At 36.3% G+C, this 10,949-nt stretch overlaps 1 protein-coding gene and 1 pseudogene across 1 annotated transcript; one reads left to right on the forward strand and one right to left on the reverse strand.

Moving 5' to 3' along the window:
- Positions 1-686: 686 nt before the first annotated feature.
- Positions 687-5,248, forward strand: LOC107778862 (RNA demethylase ALKBH9B-like; annotated as a pseudogene).
- Positions 5,249-5,445: 197 nt separating this feature from the next.
- On the reverse strand, positions 5,446-6,984 carry LOC107778866 (uncharacterized). The gene is made up of 3 exons (XM_016599192.2): positions 6,826-6,984; positions 6,383-6,747; positions 5,446-5,912 (listed from the first exon to the last, which is right to left on the reverse strand). Exons 1-3 carry the CDS (start codon positions 6,884-6,886, stop codon positions 5,664-5,666), a joined length of 675 nt encoding a protein of 224 aa, XP_016454678.1. The 5' UTR covers positions 6,887-6,984; the 3' UTR covers positions 5,446-5,663.
- Positions 6,985-10,949: the final 3,965 nt, after the last annotated feature.

Here is a 10,949-nt window from a genome sequence, read left to right on the forward strand (position 1 = left end):
GAAGGTCATTCAAAGCTTTGCTTTAGAAAATAGGATTTTTTGAGTTTGTTAGATGTTTGGATTAGGTGTTGTTCCAATTTATTAAAAATATCAAAAGAAGTTCAAAATTTAAATCTGAAGTGATTTGGAGTAGATTTTGAGCATGATTTGAGTTAAATTTCATAACAGACGCAAGGAAGAAGACGAAGTTAATTTTTTGTATAATTATGTATAATAGTGTATAAACACATCTTATACACTGTTATACACCTTTATACAATTTTCAGTTGCAATTCTTGTTCAAAACCAGTCCAAATCTCCATTAAATGACTGCAAATTTTATATACAACCTCCTTATACTATTTCTAACAAGTCTAAATAACACCCACTCCAAATTTCTCACAAAATCAAATTCAAAATTTAAACCCACATATTTAAGCTTGTTAAAAATCTAATTTTTACCACCCAAATGTGTTTGATTTGTTCAACTAATATTTGAGTCATAATTATTTATTCAAAAATTAACGTAAAAGCTCTGAGCAATCTTTTTAAAAAATTAAATAGTAATTTCGAGAACCTATTGGAATTGTATGTTGAATCTTAGCTTATTATTTTTAGGCTAGTTGGTTGTAAATTGAAATATAAGCTATAAAATTAAAAAGCAGGGAGCCGAGTAGTTGTTATTATGTGAAAATTTCCTTTATTTTAAATAAATAATTTGCATTACTTGCAATTCCATACTCATTGACTCGACCACCCCAATTCACTGAGTCAACTTGCCGCCATGTCCGATCACCAACGAAGCCGAAAAATCGACCCTTTTCTCCTCAGTTACACCGCCGACGAACTCCTAATTGCCTCTGAGTTTCTATCTAATTGGTTCCCCTTTCTCTCTCGTGGCCTCTGCCAAAGCTGTACGCTCACACTCTCCCGTTGCATTCGATCCCTCGACCTCGGTAACTCTCTCTTCTTATCCCTTTTAAAATTTTGTAATAATGTTGTAACATGTTTAAGGAATTGGTAATTTTCGTACCTTGTGTAAGTAATAATACTCACATTATGCATATAATAAATTCCCCAGCTTTTTGTGCATTACCTCAATACACTTACACACAATGCTCACCATATGCATAAATTCTCCAGCTTTTAGGTTTTCCTCCTTATTGTGATTTTTTTTTTTGAAACCCCATTATGGGTTTTCTGGCTTTTGATACGTTGGTGAACCAGCCAACTTGGGAGGGCGGAGCTATGTAGAGCCATTGGGGTTCAATTGAATCCCCTCCGTCGAAAAATTATATTGTGCAAATAGGGCAAAAATGAGTTTTTTTTTTGGTTATATGTAAACTGTTTGAATCCCCTTGACATTAGGTAAGATTTTAGATTCTAGTGTAGTGGCAAAGGGTGTTAAAAAATTGCATTAGGTCACAACTTCAAATTCCATGTGTGACATTCTAGCTTTTTTCTTTCCTTTTAAATCTCCTTGCATAAATTCCTGACTCTGTCTTGGGCCTGTTACCACAAGCACGGGAGCAAGAATCTTGTCCACCAAGGTTTGAGCATATGAGCTCACACTGAATGTGGTGGTTGGGATTTGAACTTGGGATCTCCACACTGTTACAACTACCCAAGAGTACCAAAATCCAGCCAAGATTCATGTAGTGTTAATGATTTGATAAGTATCTTTGTAGCCCTAGAGCATTTTAGTCAATGGGTGAAGTAGTTCAAGATCTTTGTAAATTCATCTAAGTGTCTTTAAATACCAATGTGAGATTTGATATTATATACCAGTTTCCTGCAAGTATAACTCGACCTAGTTTCAAGTATGGACTTTAATGGGGACTTAAGGGTGTAAAAGCATGAATAACAAAAGTTGACTATGATACTATATGAAAGAACCTGAGCATCCAATGGAAGAGCTTAAAGCACAATATGTTGAGTAACCAAGACTTTTATGAACCCACTTGGATGTCCTTATAAATCTAGTGTGGAACATAACATTAGATGGCTCAACATGTTGGTTCAACATAGTATGCATATAGTTTGTAGATAAGTTGTGAAAGCTTGAAATTTCTTAGGTGGATAATGATGTGGTGTAGCAAACTGTTTTTTTTTTTATCTTTTCATTCTTATGTTGTGGATTCTGATAAAGAAGAAATTATAGATTAGTGAGTTCTCTGATCAGAGAGTTTGTTGCTATGACTGCAGAGGCTGCTGGTGATGCAGAACGATTAAAGCAACAAGAGGATTTTACAGTTTTGACTCCTGAACTTCCTGATTCGAACTACTGTAACGGAAATCTTGACAATTGTGTCAACAATTCACTTAGGAGTTGGAAAGAGTGTGCTGACTTATATGATACCGCTGATACAAATTCATTGGGTAGTTGGAAAGACGGTGTAGATCGTGCAGAACGTTTGAAGCAACAAAAGAATTTCACAGTTTTTACTCCAGAACTTCCTGATTCGAATGACTATAGCGTAAATCTTCACAATTGTGTCAACAATTCACTTGGGAGTCGGAAAGAGTGTGCTGACTTATATGATACTGCAGATACAAACTCATTGGGTAGTTGGAAAGGCGGCGCAGATAGTGCAGAACATTTTAAGCAACAAGAGAATTTCACAGTTTTTACTCCAGAACTTCCTGATTCCAATGATTGTAACGGAAAACTTGACAATTGTGACAACAATTCACTTGGGAGTTGGAAAGAGTGTGCTGACTTTTATGATACTGCAGATACAAACTCATTGGGTAGTTGGAAAGACGGTGCAGACGGGCCTGAGCGTTTTGATGAGGCATCGGTGCGTAGGAATAGATCAGATAGTTATGTAGGTGGTGCAGATCGCTCATCACGACCTGTTGAAGAGGCCTCGAGAAGTAAAACATTCAGCTCACCCATACCTGCAGCAAGCCTGAGGATGAAAATGTCATGGGCAGATATGGCTCAGGAGGATGAGCTTGATGCTGAGGATATTAGTGAGTCGACTAGCTGGAGTAGTCAGTTAGGTAATGGCAATGGTGTGAATGAAGAGGAAACTTCTATTCAGGAGACTAAGTGAAAAATGGAACTGTCAAGGGAGGAAAGAGAGCACATTCGGTTTTGTAATGTAAAGAGGAAAAAGGATTTCATATGCTTGGAAAGAGTTAATGGGGAAGTTGTGAATATACTTGATGGCTTGGAGCTACATACTGGTGTCTTTAGCATGGCTGAGCAAAATAGGATTGTTAAATTTGTAGAGAAGCTTGAGGAGATGGGGAAGAATGGGCAATTAAAAGGTCAGTTTTTTCTTTATTAACTTTGCGAACCCTTTTTTCTTTCTTTTCCAGATGAAAGTTACTGTTGTACTCAGGAATTTATGATGAGGCCTTAGCCCTTGCTAAATCTAACAGAGAAAACTTGTTCATGTTTCGTTTGGATGAAGTAGATTACACAATTAGTTACTCATTTCCTGTTAAAACTTAGAAATTGTTCCCTGATTGAAAAAATACTAGATAAGGTATTCCAGAATTCTATTGAGCATGGAATATGGGAAGCAAAGCCAAAATCAAAGACTGAGGCATCAATTTAGAGTTGCTCTACGGGGATTTTAAGTTAATTGTGCAAAGTGTGTCAGTTACTTTGTTAAGGCATGTGCATTTTGCACAAATGTTTTATGCTTGTCTTCAAATTTCAGTTTTGAATCTTAATTCCACTTCTGGTGGTCATCATAATGATTTAAGGATTTTTTCCGTCTCCACTCACATCTTCAAATCAATTTGATGTGGTTTTACCTTTTCCTTGATGATTGTGGGACGAAGGTAAAATTTTCTATCTACTTCCTCCTTATGTTTCAATACCTATTTGTTTTGTACTTCAGTTATTAATTCCGTGCGTTAGCGTGCTCTGACCTGCTCTATTTTGATTGTTTTAGAGCGAACTTATACAGCGCCACGGAAGTGGATGAGGGGTAAAGGACGTGTGACAATCCAATTTGGTTGTTGCTACAACTATGCTAAGGTAAGTCTTTGACTTGAAATTATCCTAATCTCTCCTTCCCCCCAAGCTCCAAGTGGGAGGGGGCCAGGGAAGAAGAAAAGAGGAGGCTCAGAATCATCGCCTGTATGCTTTAGATTTTAGTCCATCTCTGGAGAAAACTTTTTTCGCTTTATTTCTGACTTTATTCAATTAGGTTGTGACAGATATGGGTAGATCACTTAAAAAAGGGAATGTAGATATCTATAACTGAATTTTCTTTATGGCAGGATAAGCAAGGCAACCCCCCAGGGATTCTCAAGACTGAAACTGTTGATCCATTGCCTAATCTTCTTAAGGTCATGATTAGAAGGCTCGTAAGATGGCATGTTATGCCACCAAATTGTGTTCCAGACAGCTGTATAGTCAATATTTATGAAGAGGGGGATTGCATACCACCTCATATCGACAATCATGAGTTTGTTCGTCCATTTTGTACTGTCTCATTCCTTAGCGAGTGCAATATAGTGTTTGGATCAAACTTGAAAACAGTGGCTCCTGGTGAGTTTGCCGGTGCAATTGCAATTCCCTTGCCAGTGGGGTAAGTATTCTGGGTTTTAGCTTTGTCCTTGCAAGATTTCGACTACTATCAATTGCATAACCTTCCTACAGGTCTGCTCTTGTCTTGAATGGAAATGGAGCTGATGTGGCTAAACATTGTGTGCCAGCTGTTCCTACTAAAAGGTTTATGCTGAAAGTGGAACTTTAGTTTCCTGTTGGTGAATCTTCTGTCAAACATTTGCTTTAGACATAACATCTCATTAACCTTTTACAATGTGCAGGATTTCAATTACATTTAGGAGAATGGATGAATCTAAACGGCCAATTGGATATGTTCCCGAGCAGGATTTACAAGGTCTTCAGCCATTATCCTACGAAGCAGATAGATATGAGAATTCAAACACGTTTAAACCAAGGCATTCTACCAGAAAACAATTGGGAACACGAGAAGCGAATAAGGAAACAGTAAAGATATCAATTGAGAGGAATTTCAAGCCACATTACTTTGGTCGAAATCGACAAGGACCTGTAGATACGCGAAAAGTCTGGGTGGCTGTAGATAAGTGAATGCATGTTGTGACTATTTTGATTGCTTGGGGGGAAAGGCCAATCTTGATTGTTTATTATTGACGCTTATATGTGTTCAATTCATATGATGTAGATAAAAAGTATATTCATAAGAGTCGATTTCTACTTATGGAAAAGAAAAAGAAGTTATTGGTTTCCTCAAGAAAAAGAAGTTTTGATTTCTACTTACTACTGTGATATTTTTTGCTATGCAAAATTTGTCTTGTTTGATATTTTTGCTCTTTTCTCAAGCATGATTACCACAAAATTTACTTGTTCGTATCCACTTCATCAGAATCTGCTTAAGTGAGCTTGGTTGTTTCACCATAATTTTTTTTTCTTGCACTACACAGCTTGATACTTACCTAGATTAATTTATTCACTATATTATATTGATAAACTGTCATGGGAGAGAGAGAGAGAGAGAGAGAGATTGGGAAAGAGATAATTTTTGAATTATTTCAGTTAGCAGCAAATTCTCAATGGTCCAAATCAAATATGGACCAGAAGTTAGAGAAAGTAAATAATAAAACACCTCAGATGTTGGTGTAAAAAGAAGAAAGCTTTTCATTCGGTATCCTCGGGGAAATGCAAGTGCTTTCCTCTAGGAGTAGGCAATCCTTTCAAATGCAAAATCAGCACACTCTTCTACTCCTTCAAACTCATCATACACAAACCGAGTGTGCTTTCCACCTATTTTTCCATTAACATTGATCTTCTTCATTGTCTCACATACTTCATCAACTACTCCTTCATCCTCTTCTTCTGACTTTTCAGTAAAATCCAGTAGTAGAGATCTTGTAATATTACTACTACTCTCTTCTTTCTTCACTTCAAACATCTCATTCATTATCTAACATACAATATATACAAACAATTCAAAATCTTTAATATCTCATATCAAACACCAATCGAGGTAAATGAAGAAAAACCTTCTTTTTTTGTCGTGCATGGGGTCAGTCAAATCATTGAGTTTTATACCATCTTTTATATATATTTTGAAACAACATAAAATGCCTTATAAATAAAATATTATTATAACTGAATTTTTAAAATATAGTATACAAAGATATTAGTCAAAAAATGATATGACTTATTTGAGAGTAACTTATTTGTTGACTCGCATTTATTTAACTTATAGACATTGAATGCAGAGAATCCTTACACTATTGGTTTAATTTTAACTTGTTCTAGCAGGTTGCTTTTCTTATTTCGAGGTTACAAATTCTAATATTATAGATATATCGTTGTAGTCAATAACTTGTTATACATTATCAATCAATGTATAGAAGCTAAATTGTTGTGAAAGCTGATATAATATACCCGAGAGATGACAAAGTTGTCGTGTACAGGAGATGCAGTGACAGGTGGCAGCAACTCATTACCAGATAGATCCACAAGTGGTGTATTTGCAGGAGCAATAACAAAATGACCTTTTACATGAAAAAGAGGCTGCCTTTTTGCCAATGATATTTCAGCTTCTTCCTCAACCATTTGTAACAAGTTCTTCACTTGACACCTCAATATTGCCTCCCCTGACCCTGGAGTACAACACTCTCTTCCTTTTGCAGATGATGGGGTCTCCAAATTCCCACTTGCTAGCCCAACAATGGGTGAATTTGTTAAATCAATGAGAGCTGATCTTGATTTGGTGGTCACTTGTTTGTTTTCAGATTCTTTATTCATCTCTGAACAAAAAAGATAGTATTAGTATAGGCACAAACAAGTTAAAGAAATTTTGCTATAAAAAGCTGAATCTTCATTACTATTGGAAGCAGAAAGGACTTGTGATCTTGTTGCTCTTCTTGTTGATGATGGAGTCTCCATTAGAAAAATGGCAGATTATTGGCTTTCCTAATGCGCTGGCTGTATTCAGATTAAGAGAAATTAAAGGACTCAAATGGTGGAAAGAGATAAGAGTATTTTTATAGGAGTAGTGGAATAATGGTTGGAGAGTGGGCAACAAAATGCGACCGTTAGAAGCATGCTATACTAACTAGCCGTTGGGATTTAGAGATGGGTTTCCTGCTATTGGGTCTACAGGCCTTTTAGGCCCAAAGTTCTTTATGGGCTTTTGCATAATCTGGGTAATTTTTCTGGTCCAGTTGATTGGCCTACTTAATGCAAGTCTTTGCCTTAGGGGTGTACGGTGGGGCATTTGCATCTATACCTGCTTTTTGAGTTACGTTTTAACTTGTGTCCGCTTTGCAAAAAAAAATTGCAAGTGTACTTACTTTTTCGCGTAACTTCAGCATACGGGGCTGAAGTAGCAAAGGCAATCACGCAAAACTTTAGCATTCTAGTAGACGGGACTGAAATAGCAAGTGTGCCGAACCAAATGTGCTAAAGTTTTTGTTTGTAATTACTGAACTTAAGCATAGTAGCTGAAGTTTTGTTATCTATTTGCTGAAGTTTTAATTTGTAATTGCTGAAGTTTTTGTTTTTGTAACTGGCGAACTTCAGCTCTAGAGCTGAAGTTTTTGTTTTGTAACTGTCGAAATTTTTGTTTGTAACTGACGAACTTCAGCCTTCTTAGAGTTGAAGTTTTAACTGACTTTCCATATGATTCGATGTCAATTTGGTTTGATTGGATTGCCTCCTTCAAATGGTGTCCTGCCACAATCACCTATGCATACTAAAAGCTTGGCTGTTCTTCAGAAATAGGTAAATATGATTAAATTTGTCGATGACTGTTAAGATACTTCTTGTTAAAAAATTTGGCGTGAATTCCATTTTTTGGAAACTTAGAAGGCAGAACATTGCCTTGGGGAAGGGCATTTAGTAGCAGATTGGCTTCTAAAGAAGGATGATTAGGATCAGTCTTCTTCTTTTCCATGTTGTTCAAGAGTACTTTTCTTGCTTCATAACTGTGTGCACAATAGACTAGTAAAAAAACCAAAACAATGAAACACATGATAAATCGAGCCATTATATTGTTACATCAATGTTAAATTCCGGAGGGATATAGAGATCACTGGGAGAAGGAAGAGGAGAAAGGGGGCTGAAGATGTTTAAAAAGTAGGTACAAGTTAAAACTTTTTAAAAAAATAGGTATAGGTTAAATGGGGGAGACTAAATAGGGCGCCCCGTACAATTTTTACGTGTACGGTTCGGGAAAATGGCATGGTATGACAACGGGAGAAATTCGAAAATAGTCAGATTTACAAGTGGTCATTCAAAAATAGCCACAGTTTCAAAAGTAATCGAAATTTAACCATTTTCATGTAAAGATAAATTTGAACAAAACACTGTTCAAAATCCAGAAAATATTCCAGCATAATATATTGGAGTTCCAGTATAATATATCAGTCCAACATAATATGCTGGAAGTCCATACATAGGTGCTCCAATCTCCAGTATATTATGCTGGAACTTTCCGTGTGTTGGAGTTCTAGCATAATATGCTGGAAGTTCATACATAGGTGCATCGATCTCCGGTATATTATGTTGAAACTTTCCGTGTTGAAGCAAAATAGTGGCTATTTTTGAATAACCTTGCAAACGCTGGCTATTTTTGAATGACAAATCCGAAAACTGGCTAACCCGTGCTATTTTTACTATGACAACGCATCAGAGAAAGGGTAATATTTTGGGGCATTTTCATCTATACCTGCTTTTTGTGTCACGTTTTAACTTGTACCCGCTTTGCCAAAAAAATGGTAAAGGTACCCACTTTTTCGCGTAACTTCAACATACGGGCCTGAAGTAGCAAAAGCAATCACGCAAGCTTCAGCATTCTAGTAGACGGGCCTAAAGTAGCAAAAATTGTTGAACCAAGTGTGCTGAAGTTTTTGTTTGTAATTGCTAAACTTAAGCATTCTAGTAGCTGAAGTTTTGTTCTCTATTTGCTGAAGTTTTTTATTTGTAATTGCTGAACTTAAGCATTCTAGTAGCTGAAGTTTTGTTCTCTATTTGCTGAAGTTTTTGTTTGTAATTGTTGAAATTAAACATTCTAGTAGCTGAAGTTTTGTTCTCTATTTGCTGAACTTCAGCATGTTTTAGCTGAAGTTTTGTTCTATATTTGTTGAACTTCAGCATGTTTAATGCTATCATGTAATTGATGTTTTGTACAGATAATAAGTTTATCATTAGTAGAATTAGTAATTTAAAAAACTAGATAAATGATTTAGCATAACAGGTTAAAATGCATTGATAATGTACAAAGCTAAATCCAATAAGTTACTATTATAACACCCTACACATTCGGATTAGATATGAATGAGTTAAAGAAGTAGTAAGGTTATATTTTGGACATATGAAGTACTATCGGGATGATTATGGGTGAAAATAGTTGTTTAAAAATCAAGATGGAAAGTGAGGTGCATAAGATTTGACAAAATCGACTAAGTTTGCAGAAGGTTCGCGTTCCATCAGGTTTTAGTGAAAATGTGTAAGGAATTTGGAAAACTCAAAGCATGAAAGTTGTAGACCTTTGAAATAGCTTTCCAACGATATATTGTGGAGCCCAAACGGAGCTCTGTGCAAAAGGTTATACCTGTTTTACAGAATTGTGTGCGACCACCGTGGTCCTGCCGCGTTTTTACCGCGACCGCGGTGGTGAGGCAGTGTCCCAGCGTTTACCGCGGTCGGGACCGCGGTAGTGCCAACTGGGACGCGATGGACGATTGGGAAGTCATTTTTTTAGACTTATTTCTTCTCCCACAGCCCCAAAACATAAAAACTTGCCCTATAAAGGAAAGTTCTCAAAAACCCAACTCCTTAAGGGTCCCTCCACCACCCAAGGTAAGTTTTAATGGTGATTCTAAGTTAATTTCAATTTTCCAACATCTTATTAACATGGGCAAACCCTCCATATCATAAGATATTCGATTGGGACACCATTGTTGAGAGAAGAAATCCTAGAACTTGAATTCAAAAAGATAGAACGTCACAAAGGTAATATCTTCACCTTCTAATTGATTCTAGCATTGGATTAATGATTATAGACTCTAGTTCATGAGATATGAGTTTGATGGGTTTGATAGAAAAGTATGAACAATTATAGGTTTGGCTTGTTGATTGTTGATTATTGGTTAAGGGTGTTGTTTACCTTATGGGTGATAAAGAATAATGTTGATTATAACCATTTGAGACTTTAGAATTTATTTAGGAGCAAGAGAATGGGTTATTGGGTGTAGAAACACCATTAATAAGGACTATGAAGCTTTATGCCACCAAGTGTTTGCGAAAATGCCTAAGCGAACAAAACATGAGTATTATTGATAATATGGAATCTCTTTGACTTGTATTGATATAGATTGAAGTTGAAAGGGTTGGTGAATGTTATATTACGCTCAAGAGCGGGAAGTTAAGGTATGTCAGACTAACTCTCTATGTTTGGGAATGTTAATGATTCTCCCTGCACTATGTTTCTTTTACGACGTATCGATTGCCTCAGAAATATAGTTAAGCCTAGTTCCTTGAATAGTTGTAGAGCTCCTATTCTCTAGCTTTATAACTCGTTCATGACTTTCATTCTGAACGTTGTGAGCTCAGTTCGTATTCAATATAGACTTGGGTTCGATGTCCCTAAGTCTCAGTATAGTTTACTCAGCATATCATAAACAGTTGAAGTTTCAGTGTTAATAATCTGTTCAAGAATACATGCCTCATTCTAGTCCTATTCAATATTCCAGTATTATGTAACTCAGTATGATTCAGTATTCCAATATTATGTAAATCAATGTGATCCAGTATTCCTGTATCATGTAACTCAGCGTGATTCAGTATTTCACTATTATGTATTGCAGTATGATTCTCAATTCCTAATTTTAAATCCCTGAATGTCGAACACCTATATTTGGGCCTGAGGCCGCAGTTAATGCTTTATGCATCTTTGGGCCTAAGGCCGCAGTTTATGCTTTATGCAATCTTTGGGCCCGAGGCCGCA

This window comes from Nicotiana tabacum, chromosome 3 (genome assembly GCF_000715075.1).
Source record: "Nicotiana tabacum cultivar K326 chromosome 3, ASM71507v2, whole genome shotgun sequence".
Classification (NCBI taxonomy): Eukaryota; Viridiplantae; Streptophyta; class Magnoliopsida; order Solanales; family Solanaceae; genus Nicotiana; species Nicotiana tabacum.

Coding starts and splice junctions, on each gene's coding strand:
- LOC107778866 (XM_016599192.2), bottom strand. CDS start 6,886: ATGGAGACTCCATCATCAACAAGAAGAGCAACAAGATCACAAGTCCTT. Junction 6,748..6,825: donor AGTCCTTTCTGCTTCCAATA/GTAATGAAGATT, acceptor TTTTTTGTTCAG/AGATGAATAAAGAATCTGAA. Junction 5,913..6,382: donor ACAACTTTGTCATCTCTCGG/GTATATTATATC, acceptor ATTGTATGTTAG/ATAATGAATGAGATGTTTGA.